Raw genomic sequence first — 19,672 nt, 5'->3', positions numbered from 1 at the left:
TGCTTTGAAATTGAATAAGTGTCACATTTACTAGTCAGAGTTAGATACAAAATAGAAGGAAAGAGGTCTCAGCTATGATGTTCTCTGCAAAATCTTGGAAGGCTGTTGGGAGCTCTTCCAGGTTGCCGCCCCTAGACCTTGTACAGGAGTTCCATAACCTCTGGCTCATAGTTATGTGGTAAACTTGAAGCTTCATCCCCTGTTTTTTTTTTTTTTTTTTTTCTTTCTTTTTTCTGGAAGGAGAGAGTGTTTACATCATTTCCTAATGCTTGGAGATTACTCACCTATAGGCTTGGCAGGATTTGAATTACATTTATAGTTGTCAGTAAATGTTAATTTCACCTGACACAGAAAACAAAATCCATCAATAGCAGTCAGAGAGCGCATCTTCTGCTGCACCTACAGAAATTGGCTATCCTAGGCCCTTGGCCACTCGAGGAAGCCCTTGCAACACCGTTGTCTCCGGCCTCCTGGCTGCACAGGGAGCTCTCTGCAGCCCTGCCATTGCAGCCTTCCTGACACGTTTATTGGTCGGGAGTGCAGGGGCCATCCGCTGCGGCTTGGGGCTCATGGTTCTTGTTGTGGTCCCAGCTGGGGGGGTCTCAGCTCCACCCAGCAAGCACAGCCTTCCCGGCACATAGCACCTGCTGGGATCACGGCTCTCTGGCCCCACAGCGAGCTCCTTGTGCTCCACTGTCATTAGCCTGCAGCCACGCAGGCAGTCCCTTGCAGCCTTGCTGTGAAACTGAAAATTGATACTTTAGCAATTTCAAAGTTAAAGATAAAAATCAATATCTGTCAAAATTCTAAAAAAAAAAAAAATAATTCTGCAAAGCCTGGTCATATGAAATGGGGGGGTGCACGTCTATACTTTACCATGTCCTTGAGACTTATTTTTGCTTCACACGTAGGGGGGAAGAAGATGCTGTCTCTACTGCTTTACTCTATCTCCAGCCTCATTTTTTTTGGGTCTTCCTCTATAAATAGGTTCCCCCTCCCTTCTACTACTCTTAGCTTTCCCTAAACAACTGCAGCATCATTCATTGCTGCCTGCAATCTCTGAATAGCAGAAGAGAAACTGACAAGACACTTGTTTGTTTCACTTTGTTGAGTAAATGCTATAATTAAAACGAGGTATTGAAGCTGTCTGCATATTCGGAAAGGATTTTTTGGATCAGTTTACTTTGTATATTCATTAAAAAGATTATATTTACAGAGATTTAGGCTAGAAACTTTTTTTAAATAAAAGCTTAAATTCTACAAAAATTGGTTGGTTGGGGGTGGTGCCAATAAAACCAGACAAAACTAGTGATATTTTTTTCTAGTTCAGGCAGCAGTTTCTTCTTTTCAAAAGAAACTGAAGGTCTGATTCTATGAGGTGGTGAGGGTCCTCAATTCACACAATTACATCTGAATTGTACAGTAGTTATTGAAAAGAGCAGTTACTTAATTTATAGTATCTGTGGTTCTCTGAGATATAGATCCCTGTGATGTTCCAAGCTACTGTGCTGGGGTGCCACATTTTCACTATTAGTGTCCCTAGGACTTCAAGAGCAGAGCCACCGTAACTGTCACTCAGTTCCTTCTCTACCCAGAATCCAAGATGTACAAGATTCCAAGCTGTAGGGAAAGAGGGAGAGTCATAGGATCCATGTATTCAGGCATCTCAAAGAGCCACAGTTACTATAAAGTACCATAAGTAACCGCTCTTTCTTCTTTGAATACTGCACATGTGGATCCTACTCATAATTACCTTAAATAGAGTTGGGATCCAGGAGTTATTCCAAAACAGACATTTGATCTAGAAGCATTCACTAACTCATAATGTTTTGTAAACATATGAGCTGAAGACATTATTAAGGGCACAAGAGCAAACTATCTGACTGCGTAGGAAAGATAAGAAGTATTGCAACAGACCACCTTCGCTTAACCAGGAGATCTTCAATGATCTGAAACTCAAAAAAGAATCCTACAAAAAGTAGAAGCTAGGTCAAACTACAAAGGATGAATATAAACAAATAACACAAGTATGTAGGCACATTAGAAAAGCTAAGGTACAAAACGAGATTAAACTAGCTAGAGATTAATGGGTAACAAGAAAACGTTCTACAAATACATTGGAAGCAAGAGGAAAACCCAGGGTAGGTCTGTTACTCAAGGAGAGGGGGAAAACAATAACAGAAAATGTGGAAATGGCAGAAGTGCTAAATGACGTTTGTTTGTTTTCACTAAAAAGTTTAGTAGCAATTGGACATCTACCTTAATGAATTCCAGTGAAAATGAGGTAGGCTCAGAGGCTAAAATAGGGAAAGAACAGGTTAAAAATTACTTAAAACAAGTTAGAATAGTCAAGCAGCTGATTGAGGAGATATCTAAGCCATTAACGATTATCTTTGAAAAGTCGTGGAAGATGGGTGAGATTCCAAAGGACTGTAAGAGGGCAAATATAATGCCCATCTATAAAAAGGGGAATAAGGAGAACCTGGGGAATTACAGACTAGTCAGCCCTCCGCGCTGGGCGGGTGCAGTAGGGCAAGCCACTGGTGCCCCAATCCCACTATGCCCCTGCCTCAACCAAGCTTCACAATCATCATTGGTGCGTACAGTATTAAATTGTTTAAAATTCTTTAAAACTTATATGATATATGTATATAATGTCTTTTGTCTGGCAAAAAAAAAAAAATTTCCCTGGAACATAACCACCCCTATTTACATTAATTATTATGGAGAAATTGGATTTGCTTGCTATCTTTTTGCTTAAAGTTGCATTTTTCAGGAACATAACCACAACATTAAGCGAGGAGTTACTGTATTAGCAGGAGTGTTGTAAGCAACACATAAGGTAATTCTTCTGCTCTACTTCACTCTGATTAGGCCTTAGCTGGGGTATTGTGTCCAGTTCTGGGTGCCACATTTCCAGAAAGGTGTGGACCAATTGGAGAAAGTCCAGTGAAGAGCAACAAACATGATTAAAGGTCTCGAAAACATAACCTATGAGGGAAGATTGGTTTTGTTTAGTCTGGAGAATAGAAGATTGAGAGGAGACATAAGTTTTCAAGAACATTTAAAAGGTTGTTGCAAGGAGGAGGGAGAAAAATTGTTCTTGTTAACCTCTGAGGCTAGGACGAGAAGCAATAGGCTTAAATTGCAGCAAGAGCAGTTTAGCTTGGACATTAGGAAAAACTTCCTTACTGTCAGGGTGGTTAAGCGCTAGAATAAATTGCCTAGCAAGGTTCTAGAATCTCTGTTGTTGGAGATTTTTAAGAGCGGGTTAGACAAACACTTGTCAGGGATGGTCTAGATAATACTTTCCCTACTTTAGTGCAGGGGACTGGACTAGAAGACCTCTTGAGGTCCCTTCCAGTCATATGATTCTATGAAGTCCCCATGCAAATCTCCAGTATTGGCGCTTGGCTTAGACATGCCAGTGATGTCACTTGTGCTCTGGTAGAATGAGACTGGGTGTTTGAAGTGGGATTAATTTTATTAATACTATATGCAGTCCCAATACCCATTTTGAAAGTCTTTGAGATGAAATAGCCATTCCCTAATAGTTATTACCATAAGCAATAAAAAAAAATCTTGACGTCTTAAGAAGATACTTAGTTTTATCCAGATCGTATAACAGTCTTTTAATATCCAAAGTATGAGTGACTGAGACATGGGTGGTCAGACCTAATGGTTGGCGCAGGAGTCAATAGCTAGAAATCAGAATCAAGGGTGAGAGCCAGAGTCAGAAGTCAGAAATTAGAGCTGACGGTCAGAACCAGGTTACCTTGAGTGAGAAAAGGCAGGAGCAGAGCTGTGAATCGGCAGGTGCTGGAGGTATTGCAGCATGGATGAATGCTTTGAGCAGCTGCCAGAGTGCTGCTACTGTTGGGCTTGTCTGCTGACTCATTGAACCAATCAGGCAGCTGCACTTGCTAGGTTGCCCGGAGCCTGGCTCTGTTGCAGCCCCTGAATCCTGAGAGTATTCTCCCTTCCCCCCCCCCCCCCCCGGGCACCAACTAGGAGCCTAGTTTACCGGGATACTCTTGCAATAGGTCCAGGGCGTGGATATTCTCTACTGGTTCCCAAGACTGCTTGTCCGGTCCATAGCCTTCGTAGTATACCAAGAACTGGAGTCTTCCCCTAACTTGCCAAGTGTCAAGGATTTGATGGGCCAACTGGATTGTTAGGGGTGGCAGGTTGGAGTTGTTTGGATATGGGTACTCGGTGTTGGCTTTAAAAGTGAGTTGTGAAAGATGGGATGGCTCCTCAAGGACTTGAGTAGAACTGAGTTCACCGGTTATAAAATCTTGAAGGGGCCCAGTATTGATACTCTAGTTTGGTGGCCCTATCTACGGTTCTGGGTAGAAAACCGCACCTTGTCCCCTGTGGCCAGATTGGGAGCAGTCTGACTGTCTTGGTTTGTATTGTGTTTATAGCTTTGGCAGAGTGCAAATGTTCCTTGAGCTCCTTGTGCACCTGGTGTACGTAGAAGGCTACGTCTGTGGCAGCTGGTAATGGGGAACTCATGCGCAGATCTGGGTGGAAATGGAGGTGAAGAGCTTTCAAAGAAATGGGCTATGCTGGGTCAAAGTGTGGATTGCATTATTATATGCGAATTTGGCATAGCACAGCCACAGCAGAGGAAGCTAGTTATCCTGCCGGTAATTCTAAAAGTAGCGAAGATAGTGTTCCAAGATTTGATTGACCCTTTCTGTTTGCTTATTTGCTCATTAATGTGTAGGTGATAGGTGGGCTTGATGCCCAGGAGGCTGAGAAATTCCCACCAGTTTTGAGAGATGAACTGGGGACCTCGGTTCAATTCAATGCCTGTCACTGGAAGTAGAAGATATTTTCCCAGAAGAGTTGAGCCATCTCCCATGCAGTAGAAACAGTACAGGATGCCGTCTTTATTAGGAGGTTGATGATAACCAGGATTGCTGTGTGTCCCTGGGAGTGTAGCACTTATTCAGTGAGGCCCTTGAGATAGTAGACCTAGGCTGTAGTAGACCTAGGCATGGGCAGAAGCTGGAGGAGACCTCAGGGTTTTGATTGTGGGATATTGGTATGGGTGCAGAGGTCAGAGGCTCTTTATATGATCCTTGATGTAAACTCGTAGACCTGGCCACCAGAAACTCCTGGAGATTAGATTCCAAGTCTTGAATTGGCCAAAATGGCCGTGAAGCAATGAATCGTGGTATTGTGTCAATACCTGAAGACTAAGTTGTTCCTCTGGAACATAAATAAGAATCCTTGTGATAGGAGGCCATTCTGGCATTGGGACTTGGAGTTGGTTCGGATACCCACATTGTTTAGGATCTGGTGGATCTGAGCTGCAAATGGGTTGTCGGGGAGCATGGAACAAATGGAGGGCAACAGATTGTCGTCAGTTGTCCTGATGATGACATTGGACGTCTTGAGCATGGTGGCAGAGGGCTCTTTGCCAACTTCAAGATAATCATCTGTTTCCCATTTTTTGTCTCCAGGCAATAGGTTACAAGAAAGTTGAAGTGAGCAAAGAAGAGGGACCAGTGGGTCTGGCATTGGTTAAGGCATAAAGTAATCCATTAGGTATTGCAGGTTCTTCTGGTCCCTTGGGACTTGGATCAAGAATTGGACTTCTTATAGGAGATAGCACTACTCCTTGAGAGCTGCCTTGATCACATGTAGCTCCTTGTCCCAGATATTGTATATTTTCCTGCTGGGGTTAGTTTTTGAGAATAAAAAGAATGGACCGAGGGAGGGGAGGCAAGGCAGGGGTCGCATGTTGAGATAACATTGCACATGTGGCAAATCGACCTTGATTGTAAATGATTTAGTGGGGTCTGGGTGAATCAGGATGAGTGCTGAGGTAAATGTTTTCTTCAGTTGATCAAAGGGTGACTGAGTCTCTGTGGATCAAGCAAACCAGACTCCCTTTTATAGGAGCACTGTTATGGTTGCAACCAGACCAGACAGACCTTTAATAAATCACCTGTAGAAATTTGCCAATCTTAGGACTTGCTATACCCTGCATATATCCATGGGTGTGACCTAGTCGTGGGTGCATGGTCATGAGTCCCTTGAGTGAATCAATAAATCCCAAGAATTTCACTGTGTCCTTATCAATCTTCCATTTCTCGAGCATCATGTAGAGTTAGTTTTGGTGGAGTCTCTCCAAGACAGTGTACACATAATGATTGTGGAGGTCCTGACTTTGGAGAAAATGAGGATGTCCAGGTAAATGATAACAAACTGGTCCAGCATATCCCTAAAGATGTCATTTGTGAATTTCTGGAAGGTCACTGGGGCATTACACAACTCAAATGGCATGACCAAATACTTGAAATACTAGTGCTTTAGTCTATAATTAGATTCAATAAACCAGTAGCGAAAGAGCTTCTGTAGCATTATATTCTTTAACAAGAAGCCAAGCACAGTCCCCGTTAGGCATTCCAGCCCTTGGTTCCCATCCAGAAAAATAGGTCTTGTACAGTGAGAGGTTACTGAAAACCCAATTCCCCAGACATTAATTTCTACTAATCCTAAAGGATCAGATACTTACCCCCATGTCAATATATATTTCATCTCACCCAAATATCAAGTTGTCACCCAATCCTTAGTAAACTAAGAATTTATTAATAAAAGTAAAAATTGTTAAAAGATCATACTTGTAAAGTCCTTAGATCAGTTTTGTAGCAGTGATAGAATAGTTTGGTGGCTTGCAAAAGTCTGGTAACTTCCAAAAGATTGGAAGGTTCTTAGTCCATTGTTCAAAATACTCCTTTTAGTTGTAAATCCACAGTCCAGAAAATTGGATCAGGAATGAGTCAAAATGGAGATGTCTTTTGTATCCTCTACCATCTGCATGGAAATTTACTGTCCCAAACAAAGCCCACAGCCCCGTGTATGGAAAGTTACTGATGAACTCCAAGGTTACGTGTCCACATTGCATGCCCTTACATGTTTTGCTTGCAGTTTTAGGCGTACTTAGGAAGAGCTGTCTGGAAAGTTGATTCTTCTTAGTAGCCCATCAAGCTTGAATTGCTCCTGGGGGAATTCTGTGCCACTGTGCATGCGCAGAATTCATGTCCAGCACAGAATTTTTTCTGCCTTTTGCCCACCATAGGCCATTGTGGCACCAGAACAGCCAGCAGAAAGCTGCGTTCATCACAGCATCCTGCCCGCACAGCCAGGTTAGGAGGTACGGATATGCGGGGGGCTGTGGGGAGCAGACAGAGGGGGTCACATAGAGCTGCTGGGGGTTCACAGACTGGGGTTCAGAAGGGCTAGTGGGGAGGACAGACTGGGATGGGGGCTCAGGAGCTAGTGGGGTGGCAGCATTGAACCAGGGATTGAATGGGGAGGCATTGCAGGGCCACACCTGACTAAATGGGAGAGGCTAGGAGTCAGTCAGGGTCTGCATGGTGGAGACTCCCCAACTCCCTAACGATCCCTCCCCAGTTCTTTCCCCCCCTTCCCCCCCCCCCCCCCCCCTTTCCATAATTCTCCCACTCACACCCAGCAACCCTCCAGGTTTGCTCTCAGGCTGCTTCCCTCTCCCTCAGCTCCTCCATTACCCCTGACTCCCACAAGCCTTTGCACTGCTTCTGAGGGGTGTGGGAAATATGTTTCTGTATTGTAGTTTGTTAATTACTCAAAGTTCTGTGTTCATTTGCCTAGTAAGGAATCTATTTGTCAAAAAAACATTTCCTGAATTTTTTTTGGTCTGTTTTGTTACAGACATACTTGCTGACCGGTATTTTGAAATAAATTAGCAAATAATTGAAACTGGCATGATTATATTGTGTTGTTTTGACAAATAAAATATGCAGAATTTTAAAATATTGTGTGCAGAATGTTTAATTTTTTGGCACGGATAGTCCATTCACAATGGGCTGGCAAGACTGGATATAAACTACCTTGTGCATGTCACCCCAAGAACAGATACAAATACATAGCCAATATTCATAACTTCAGATACAGTGATGATACATGGATTTAACCAGTATAATCACACTTGACATTATTGTAACTTTTCCATTGACACCTTACATGATACACTTTGTACAAGACTTGTTTCAGTTGTGTAACAGTGGTAATATCAATGATGTAAATCAGGGATTCTCAAACTGGGGGTCGTGACCCCTCGGTGTCACAAGGTTATTATATGGGGGGGGTGCGAGCTGTCAGCCTCCACCCCCAAACTCCGTTTTGCCTCCAGCATTTATAATAATATTAAATAAAAAAAAGTGTTTTAAATTTATAAGGGGAGTCATACTCATAGTTTTGCTATGTGAAAGGGGTCACCAATACAAAAGTTTTGAGAAACACTGATGTAAATGGTTATCTTCAATCATATAGCTTCACAGTGGTAATGAGTTTGGATTGTAGCTTGATAGTCCACACCAGGCCAGAGGGAGCCATCTGTATTCGCCACAAATATCAGCGGGACCTCTGCTGGGGACATGGAGGGGTGAATGAACTCTTTCTTTAGGTTTTCCTCAAGATAGTTCCAGAGTGCCTGTAGTTTAGGTTCGGAGAAGGAGTACAGTAGAATCTCAGAGTTACGAACTGACCAGTCAACCACACACCTCATTTGGAACCATGCACTCAGGCAGCAACAGAGACCAAAAAAATAAAATTAAGCAAATACAGTACTGTATTAAATATCAACTACAAACAAACGGGGAAAGTTTTAAAAAAATATTTGACAAGGGTAAGGACTCTGCTTCTGTGCTTGTTTCGTTTAAATTAAAATGGTTAAAAGCAGCATTTTTCTTCTGCATAGTAATGTTTGACTTAATACAGCTTTGAATGTTCAATTGTAAACTTTTGAAAGAACATCCATATTTTGTTCAGAGTTATGAACATTTCAGTTCGCTTTTGTTTTGTTGAACATGTCAGCACTGTGTTGATGTTTAACAGGAATCCCGGAGCCATTGGGGAGGTTGTGGGTGTTTCTAGGATCACCTTTGGATACTGTCTTCACACCTCTAAATTATTTTGAGGAGTGAATAGACTGAAAAGGGTTGCTGGACCTCTAAGGATGCCATGTGGTGGGTGACCAGTCCCGATGAAAGGAGTGACCTCTCCGTGCAATCTACTAACCTGGGGGAGTCCTTGTGCTGGGTTGGGATATTGTGTGTTTGGGCGAACTCCAGATCCATGAAATTGGTTGAGGTATCCAAGTCCACTAGGGCCTCTAGGTTGGTGTTGGGCATCACAGGGTGCTGGAGCCAGAGAGGGAGATATGTTGGGTGCTGATTGGGGATCACCAGGGTACCGATGGACAAGTGTTGGTGTGGGTCACTGGGAGAGGGGAAGTGTGCCAGCCCAGCCCAGCCCGGACCTCTATCAGGGCTGGAGGTTGGCATTTCCTGATCTGGTCATAGATTGGGCATTGACAGGGCAGTCTGATGCAGAGTCCTGGTTCCCTACGGTGTAAGTATAGCCATGATGCCTGGCATCCATTCTTTTCCACATCAGAGAGATGGGGCCAGAGCATATTGAGTTGCATGGGCTTTGGTAATGGATGATCGGGGTGCTGGAGCTGAGGACCAGCTTTTTTCTGGGTGATGTTTGGTCAGGCAGTTGTCAGTCTTGATGCATAAGTCGAGTCAGGCATTGAGGCCAGAGAAGGATTCGACCTGTGCCAGTTCATCTTTAATTTCACCATTTAAGTTGAGTAGGAAATGATAGTGCTGAGTGTCTACTACCAAGTGTCAGAAGTCTACTGCATATTTAGCAACTGGCTGGTGTCCCTGTGGCAACACCCAAAGTGTGGTTTTGGCTGTGCTCTCGCAGCATAAAAGATTACCACCATAACTTGAATGAAGACCTCAAATTGTCCCAAAAGGGGGCTTGATTTTTCCAGGAGCAGAGACTCACAAACCAGGGCCTTCCCATTAAGCAGGCTGACAGTCCCACTTGGGCTTGGTTAGTGGAGTACGACTGGACACGGCAGAAATAAGAGCTGATGCTGACTTAGGAACCCACAGATATTGTCATGCTTGCCATTGAACTCGTCAGGTAGGAGAAACTTGGGCTCATGGGGCATGGGAGTTGGCACTAAAGGTGGCACGACTTGAGCTTGCAGGACTGCATTCTATGCCTATAGGGCAGTTACCTGGGCCTGCAAGGTCTGTAGGTGTCTGCTATCTCTGTCAGAAAGATATTGGTGCTGAGGGTCAGAACCGTGTTACCTGGAGTGAATCAAGGCTGGGTGCAAGACAGGGGCAAGGCTGGGAACAAGCACACACAGGAGCTATAACAGCCGTGGACAAATGCTTTGAGAAGCTGCTGCTGGTTTTGAGAGCCAGCCTGCTGGCTCCTCTAACCAATCAGTGTAGCCAACCAGGCTGCCTATTGTAAACCAGCTGTCAGTGTTAGGCTACCTGGAGCCGGGCGTAGCATTGACCGATTCCGCACGCTCTCAGAACCGGCTCGTTGTGGGGGTCCCACGAGCGCAGGGGTCCCATGATCAGGGCATGTATCTGGACCTCGTAGCCCTGGGCTCTCACGGTCTTGGCCAGCGGGGTGTACTTCGACGTCTTCCGTGCTTGGGCCTCATGGAGGGCCGTCGACCGGTTTTCAAAAGGCACTGTAACGTCTACGATGAGGACCTTCTTCTTCTCTGCGTCCGTTATGACGATGTCGGGTCACAGTCTGCTGTCTGTCCCGGGGATGGCGGAGTCGAGGGTGATCTTCCCCAGGGACGGTGGGATGGCTTTCACCAGCCTGTTCTGGATGGCATTGTGGCGGTGCCGCCAGGCTCCGGAGTGCTGTTTGTATCCACACAGGACGTGGGGCAGGGTCTCGTTTGCATAGCCACACTTCCTGCAGCGCTTGTCTCAGTTGCCATGGTGGATGGCTCCGTTGAGTGGAACACAGTTGAGTCGGCCCCTGTGGACGAACCGCCAGTCAGCGAACCTGGTGAAGCTGCCCCCGGGATGGTGTCCTTCAGGATCTTTTCCAGCATAGCTCTGGTGGTCAGGGTGACGATGGTGTGGTCCGGGGTCTTTAAGCATGGTACCAGTATTCCCAGCTCCCGGTGCTCCTCGCACCACTTCCAGCAGCAGCTGATCCTCTTACCCAGGCATCTCGAGGCGTTGTGGGCACAGGACCAGAGAGAGGATAGGTCTCCCCCTCTCGACCAAACTCAGCCTCCAGGAAGCCGCTGAGGTAAGTGGCGATGTCCTGCTCGGAGGGGGCCCTGGCGGTGCGTTTCCTGACCACGGCCCATACGGCTTCCTGCGCGATGCTCCTCAACGTCGGGTCCGGGCATATCAGGAGGCGGAAGGCGTGGGTCATCACCGCCATGTGCACAGGTCACCCATCTGAGGTACGTTGGCGCCGCCCTGCCTGTGGGAAATGTAGATGATGTCTGTGCTGGTCCTCTGGGGAAGGTAGAGCCACTTCTTCACCAGCTGCCTGATGGTGTTGTCGGCCTTGTTCAGGGGCACCTTGGCTACGGCTGATCCCCTGAGGAAAAAAGGAGATGCGGGGGATCAGGAAGGTATTGAGGGCGTTGATCTTTTGCCAGGGGGAGAGCAGGGAGGAGTCGATTTGGGCCGTGTCTCGCAGGATCTCCGTGATAGTGTCTTCGTGGGTCTGTTGGACGCAGACTCCTGTGGGTGTGCTGAGATGTTGGTATACCTCTCCCTCTATGATTGTATTACAGAGCTTCAGCTTTGTCAAAATGTAAAGGAAGAGTAAATTTACTAGTATGCATTCATATCCTTTCAGTTACTTGGAACCTCTAGCTAGTCCAAACTGCTTCATAGTGGAATTGAACTAGCGAGAGAATATTACACTTTTAATCTTCACTAGCTGCCCAGTCCTCTTCTGAGTGAAATTCTTGGTGTTGATTACCATCTGCAAATGGTGGGAGAGGAAGCTGGAGAGCAGAGTGGCCCAGAAGCTGCTGCACTTAACTGCTAGATAGACAGGAGGGCAAGAATAAGCCTGTGAGTAGATGGTTGTGTATTTGGGTGGGGTGTATGTGCATGTAATTGAACGTATTTGTGGATTTGGTTGGTAGGTGAGAGAGGAAGACAAAGTAGGGAGAAAAATACAAGTATGTGACTGGTCCTCAGGGAGCATGTGCTTTGGAGGGGTGGGAGAAGTATGAAGAGACTGCTGACTTTACTTATTATTTCTTCGTGAGAATGAAAAAAATTAAAAACAGAATTTTGCCTACAAAAAGTCTTGTTAGAATAACATTTGGCTTCATTATTGTTTCTGGTTCTAATAGCACTTTGAATCCTCATATTGAATTCTGGAAGTAATTTTAGTACATTTCTATATAAATAACTGTATAATGGTCGATATATGCATGCAGAAAACACTGCTGAAATTTAAAAAATGATTTTGCATAATTTGGCTATCTTATTATTTTCTCTCCCCTCTCATCCATGTATCTAACTAGAATTTACAAGGACTAGTTGAGTAGTGACTGATCTTTGTATGCCACTTGAATAAGTGTGCTATCCCAAGTACAATAAGATAAAAGTCCCTTGTAATTGGAGCTGTGCTGCTAGGTTTTTTAAGAATTTTGACCACTTCAGGAAAGGAAAGAGTTCTTGTTACTGGTAATGTTCACAAGCTACAGAGAATTTCTACAGCACTGGATGAATCTGTAAGTGAAAGTATGCAATAGGTTTAAATTTATAGAGGCTAGATTTATTTGTCATATCTAGACAGACTCTTTTCCTCCTAGTTATAACACAATTATGTGAAGCAGAAATTAATCAAAGGCTTTTGTTTTCCACTCTTCCTATTACTCTGCATATATAAATAATATGTTTAGTGCTTATCTCCAGTGCTTCAGCACCATTCTGATGTGGCAAAGCAAGTGCAAAGAGATGAGTCCTCATTTTTCTTCTGGAGATGGTTATGTCTGAGCTCCTTCTGATTTCTCATTGGATTGTATTCACAGTCAAGGTTTTACTGCTGAAAAACCCTGTCCCATAGACTTTTACCATGGCCTCCCTCAGCTGCAACCTTTTCAGAGGATTGTGACTGTTGTGAGGGTCCTGGAATTTAAAAATATTTTTTAAAGTAACCAGGACCGTTGGGGCTGCTTTGATTAGGACTAGAACCTTTAAGTGAATCAGTAATGGGCGAGTGTTGACTAGACTGATGTACAGCTCTTGTTGGTTCCTATGTCACAAGAAGTTCTGGCTTCTCTGAATGCCCCTTTACAAGTCCCTTTATTTTACCCCCTCCGCCCAGCCCCCCCCCCCCAAAAAAAAAGGCACGAGGGGGGGAGAAGGAGGAGAAAAAGTCCTAACCTGTTAGAGTCTTTCTTGTCTCTTAGCTTAGTGATTGCTTCTCATGTGTTGTCAGCTGCTAGGGACAGGAGAGGATCAGAAGCAGTAGCTTTATTTCATCGGAGAAGGGGAGCTACCACTTCATCCCTCATCCCATGCTTTTGTAACTAGTAATAGCAATTTTTCCTCTTCATTTCTTTGCCATCATTGACACACTTCGTTCTGTTTTGATAGGAAGAGAAGTGGTGTATTTACAAAAATCTGGTCCTGAAGAAGGTGTGCTCTAGTAGTACATCATGAGTCTAGTGTTCAGTATGTTGTTTGTAAATAAAACTTTGAAGGATCTTAAACCAGATGCTTTTTAAAAACTTGCTACTAAGTTTTTTCCATTGAATTTTTCAAAAACAAACAACATAATATTTATAGTCATGTAATGTCTCCCAAAATTTAAATATTTAAATTTCCTTAGAGCTGAGATTTCCATTTTCTGGATAATTTGGTAAAACGATTTTGAAGAACAGCTTACCTACAAAGCAAGATTCAATAATACTCCAACCATTTTCTGCAACAGGATCTATAAACCTCGAACTATATTTCAGGGTTTTTCTATTCACTTTATGAGTTTTCACAGCAAGAAAGGTGGACGGGGTCTTAATTGGATTGGCCTATAAAAAGTGTTACTTCTCTTTTGACTGTAAGTGCAAGAACATTCTGATGGATTGCATGTCTCTCAACCATCTTGAACAATCAGTATTGGCTACACAACTCTCAAGGTGTGACTGGTGAAATGGAGAGATTGCAGTGGCCATATTTGGGGGAGAGGAGGTGCCGTATATATAAAAATTCAGTAGTGTCGTCATCATATCTGAGGATTTTACATTTGTGGTTTTTGTTTTTGGTTTATTTTTATTGATGCTTGTTTAGGGAGAGTGAAGGTTCATTGTACAGCCACCTACGTGCACATTTACAAATGGCATTGTACATTCAGGACTGCTAACTGTATGGTCTAAAATGGTCACCCAAAACCAATTTTTTTAAAGTAAATATGTTCACTATAACAGAGATTGGAGGGGAAATTTTTTCATTTGACAGCTTTTTGCAAGTCTTTTGGTCTGTCCCCTGTTTCTGTGGGCCTTTTATACAGAAGCAAGAAGGGGGAGAGAATCAATTTTAAAAATAAAGGGAAAAGTATTTGTACCATAAAGGTACAAATTGATAGGGAGATAAAACATTTGGAATGGTGATTAATATCTGGGTCATCTGAAGCAGGAATATACTCCTTCCTGTTCCTGAGATCTTGCAAATCCGGTTCAGTCAGAATCTTGTGAAAGTTTCCATGGGTCTTCGCCACTTCAGAGCACACTTGTTTGTTTTTTTTGTTTTTTTTAATCAAATCTAATTTAAAAATTGAAAATATAACTTTGTACAAAAGTGTTTAATGCTTATTTTGCAGATGGTGTTCTGACACTGAATACAGAGAACAGTAATTGTTCCTACCAAGTACCAAGCTTCCATAAGTGTGAGATCTGTTTGCTATCTTTTTCAAAAGTGACACAGTTCCAGCGCCACATGAGGGATCATGAGAGAAATGATAAGGTATGTATTTCAGTAAATCTAGATAAAAATCTAAAAAATATGAATACATCAAAAGTTAAATCCAGCATTTTAATAGGTGAGGTTGAAGACACATTTAACTGTGTTCAGTAGTGGTGCTGATAGCCAAACTTTGCAGTTCAGTTGGACAAAACTTTTTCACTTCTCCCTCAACACATGTGCGGTCTGTAAGGAATGAAAGAAACCTTGCATTGGATAACATTTCAGATATGATCTTATCCCCAGCTGAAGCAGTTTTTGCTTAGGTATCCACAGATAGTCAATTGTCTCTGTAAAGTATATAGGTGGGCTAAAGAAACTGGCAAAAAGATTTTTTTTTTTTCTTCTTCAAGATTTTAGATAGTAAACTGACTACTCTTTATCAACAGTAGGGAAATTTGTTTGACTTATTTAATTGGCAAAATTTTATACCCAACTGATTTATTAGAATTAACTTTCCCTTATGTAAACTATCTTCTTCTCTTTTCTTTTTTTCCCCTTAAAGAATTAATTTGATTAAAGGAAACAGCAAAATCCTGCATGAAATGGTAACCAAAGTAGTTATCACTTCAACTGCTTCTAAACCAGGTGGAGGATGGATGAAGTGGGTTTTAGCCCACAAAAGCTTATGCTCAAATAAATTTTTTAGTCTTCAAGGTGCCACAAATATTCCTCATTCTTCTTGTGGGTTAAGGCACTGAATTAAGATTTAGGAAGTCTGGGTTAATTCTAGGCCCTGACGTAGATTTCCTGTGTAAGTTTTTAAGCAGTTTTATGTAATTGCTGTACCTTGGTTTTAAATTTGTAAAACGGGAATAATCCTTTCCTACTTCATGTTGGGAGGACTGATTCATTAATATTTGTCTTGTGGTGAGGAAGATATAAATTAACTATCTTTTTGAGATAAATTATTACTCAAGAATTTTCAAATCTCAGGAAATCAACCCACTTGTGCTGAGAGAGCATTTGTATCATAAAAAAATTGATAATGTCTTACCTTCAAATTCTATACTTAAAAATAATCTGTGGTTAATTTGGAAACTATCTGTTCACTCGAATGAAGAAAAGGAGCAATGTTTCTGAACAAAATGCAAGGAAAGATCAATTTTAAGAATGAAAAATGATTGCGTACAACAGGGGTGGCCATCCTGTGGCTCCGGGGCTACATGTGGCGCTTCAGAAGTTAATATGCTGCTCCTTGTATAGGCACTGACTCCAGGGCTGGAGCTATGGGTGCCAACTTTCCAATGTGCCAGGGGGTGCTCACTGCTCAGCCCTTGGTTCTGCACAGGCCCTGCCCTCACTCCACCCCTTCCTGCCCCCTCCCCTGAGCCTGCCATGCCCTCGCTCCTCCTCCCTACCCCCCAGTGCCTCCTGCAAGATACAAAACAGCTGATTGGGAGGTGCGGGGAGGGAGGGGGAGGCGCTGATCGGCGGGGCTGCCAGTGGGTGGGAGGTGCTAGGAATGGGGGGGGGGAGTTGATAGAGGGGCTGCTGACGTATTACTATGGCTCTTTGGCAATGTACATTGGTAAATTCTGGTTCCTTTCCAGGCTCAGGTTGGCCCCTGGTGTACAAAATTGTAGAGTAGCACGGTTAACCTTGGAATAAGCAAGATAGTAATTCTCTTAAATGCTCTCTGCTTTTCTGGTCAGATGGTTGGTTGAGCCCAGAAGAGGAGTTCAGGATTATGTACATTTTAGAAAGAGATTTTGTTTTTGTCTCCACTCTTCTCTCTTGCCAGTCCCTTCCTACCCCCAAATCAAATGGAATTATGAAAAATTGGGGAGTCAGAATTTCTGTTGAGTATTTTAGGTCATGGGACCATGAGAGAAAATAATTAGGAGGATTCTCTTGTGTCATTATTGTAGATAGGTTCTTGAATTGCCTGTTTTTGTTTTAATTATTATGTGGATTTTTTTTAGTTTATATTATAGTCTATATCTGTGAGAAGATTAGACCTAATATATTTATCTTAATCTTGTTTCCCCAAAGCCTCATCGGTGCGACCAGTGTCCAATGTCATTTAATGTTGAGTTCAACCTGACACTTCATAAATGTACTCACAATGGGGAAGATCCTACATGTCCTGTGTGTAACAAGAAATTCTCCAGAGTGGCTAGTCTCAAAGCTCATATTATGCTACATGAGAAAGAAGAGGTAATACTTAACCTAATTTTTAATTTTCGAAAGAATGTGATATGAATGTTACACTCAAGAAATTAAGCTTGTTCTTTTGCACAGAAGGGTGAGTAAATGAGGCAGAGCTATAACGTTCATAATGGAGAACATAAACAATTTAATAATATTAGCTAGAAATGGACATACCTGATATACACTAACTGCCTCAAGTGAATCCCTGCATATTTGGTAAATAGGTTACTGAGAGTCAAGGGCAGTAACAAGAAAATAACATGATTTTACAAAAGATAAATATTTATCTGAAAGCGGGATCAATCATATTTACTTGAAAGTGTTTTTGATGAGAACGAAATAACATTTCAAGACTCGTATCTATTTAATCTTCTATGCTATTTATATCATCTAGTTTCAAAAATTTGATATTGAAGAAACCTAAATTTTCTTTGTTTCAAATTTCAAAAATACCTCATCTCACCTGTGGAACTCAGTCCCTTAGCAGTGTAGAGTTTGGAACCTTCTAGAATAGCAGTGCCCTCTGGGTCTGCATGCATCTTCCCTAGTGGATACCTTTCCCTAGAGGATAGCTTCATAGCGATCTAGAGATTCATTTTGTAAAATCTGCCGGAGGAGGATGGATTCTATCACCTATGTACTTGAACTAAAATTTAGGAACTAGAAAAAGATGTGCTATCCACTGAGAATTTAAGATCTTCTCTGCACTGTTATGTTTAATTCTGCTTTTGTTTCCTCGGTTCTAGCCTAGTCCTGTGCTCCATTTATAGTTTTGGCACCAATTTAGCCAGTTGTGGACTTTCTGAAATGTTAGGTTCTTCTTCGAGTGATTGTTCATGTGCATTCCAAGCAGGAGTGTGCGCGCCGCGTGCACGCCAGCCAGAAGATTTTACCATAGCAGCGTCCATAAGGTCGGCTCCAGCGCCCCCTGGAGTGGCGCCTTTATGGCCGACCCTATGGACCATAGGGGCCAGCCGACCCCCCAGCGCCTCAGTTCCTTCTTACCGCCGGTGACGGCTGGCTGGAACTTCTCTTGCTCTTTAGCAATCGTGGCAGTGTTCTATAGTTTTTGTACATAGTTTATTAGTTAGTGGTTAGTGTTAGTGTAAGATAGTTAGGAATCAGTTGAGGGGTTTTTCCCCAACTTTTCGTCGCCCCACTGGGGCATGCCCGGGTCCCCAGGGTTCAAACTCTGCCAGGACTGCAGGAAGTTTAAGCACTCTTTGTGCTTACGGTGCCTCGGAGAGGCCCATCAAAGGGACAGGTGTCCTATGTGCAGGGCTTTTCGCCCCAGGACTCTCAAGGATAGAGAGCAGAGACTTAAAGTCCTCCTAATGGAGGCGGCACTCTGGCCGCAATCGGATCCCGGACCTTCAGAGCCGGCACCCAGCACTTCATCCTCGGTGCGCAGTGCCCCGGCACCGGAGATAGGTCGTGAGGCCAAGGCCCCAAAACCCCGGCACCGGAGAGGGTCGGCGCATAAGAAATCGTCTTCGACAAGACGCCACTCCCCTTCGCCGGTGCCGGCTAAAAAGAACAGGCCGCTGACCGAACAATCTCCCCACTGGGACTCTAAAGGTTGGGCGCAGCCCACGATTGTTACGGGGCAACCCACACCGCAGACCCATCCGGCCATCCCGTTCACTCCCGTCCCGGAGAGGGCAAGGTCGAGTCTGGAACGGCATAGATCCCCGGACTTGATGGAGGAGGTCTGTCTCCCATCGACGCCTGAGGCGTTCGAGGCCGCCTCAGACCTCTTGAACCTTCCGGTGCTGGCGTCACCGCACCGGTGCAGAGATCCGGCTGCTGCTGGGCCCCAGCATCACTCTAGGGGTAAACCGGTGATGCGCTCACCACACTTTCCACGCGGTGTCACGGTAGCGGCACCGGCGCGAGCACCCCAGCCGGCGACTGTGGGTACCACTCCTCCGATGTCCTCCTATTCAGACACTTCTGACTCGGAGGCGGACTCCTACCGTTCTAACAGATCGAGGAGCAGATCGTCCTCGCGTAGGAGTGCCCAACCGTATCCGCCATGGTGGCATCAGCAGCAGGAGTGGCAACCACCTCCTCAGGCAGTGGGTCAGGCGTACGGGCCCCGCTCACGAACCGCTTCCATCTCCTCAGCCTCTGTGGCACTGCCGCTAATGCCACCGGCACCGCCGTCCGACAGGAGTGTGCCACATGGCATTACGGCACCCCCAGGTCAAACAACGCACCGACAGGGGCTTGGCTTCCTTCAGCGCAGGCAGCGCCCAGCACTCCTCGGTGTTTGGTGGCGACCCTGGTACTGGCCGTGGTGCCGCATCTTGAGCCCGCACCGGCCACGCAGCCGGAGTAGCGCGTGCCGCAGGCCCTTACAGAGGGAGACGTGGTAGATGAAGGGCAACTACTTGGGACATCTTCCTCTTCATCTCTGGATGAGGCAGTAGCGGGAACTTCAGCTGCTCCGGCTTTAGAGGATAATAGACTTCTCCAACAGCTCCTTACTCGAGTGGCCCAGAGCCTCTTGATAAAGATGGAACAGATCGAGGTGGACACCGATCCCGTAATTGATATCCTGACCCCGTCAGGCCTATCTAGGGTAGCCCTACCCCTCATAAAAACCACAGCGGACACAACCCGTACCTTGTGGCAAACTCCAGCCTCATTGGCCCCTACAGCCAAAAAGACTGAGAGGCGGT

General features: G+C 44.4%; 1 protein-coding gene across 1 annotated transcript in view; it reads left to right on the top strand.

Annotated features, from left to right (window-relative positions):
- ZNF236 (zinc finger protein 236) overlaps positions 1–19,672 on the top strand; it is a gene marked incomplete in the record, with an annotated part of 198,678 nt that overhangs the window by 5,402 nt on the left and 173,604 nt on the right. The window contains 2 exon segments of the mRNA XM_034762494.1: positions 14,695–14,837; positions 16,830–16,994. Of these exon segments, the coding sequence (XP_034618385.1) occupies positions 14,695–14,837; positions 16,830–16,994 (308 nt within the window).

This window comes from Trachemys scripta, chromosome 2 (assembly GCF_013100865.1).
Source record: "Trachemys scripta elegans isolate TJP31775 chromosome 2, CAS_Tse_1.0, whole genome shotgun sequence".
Lineage (NCBI taxonomy): Eukaryota > Metazoa > Chordata > Testudines > Emydidae > Trachemys > Trachemys scripta.
This window is presented reverse-complemented; position numbering and strand designations above follow the sequence as displayed.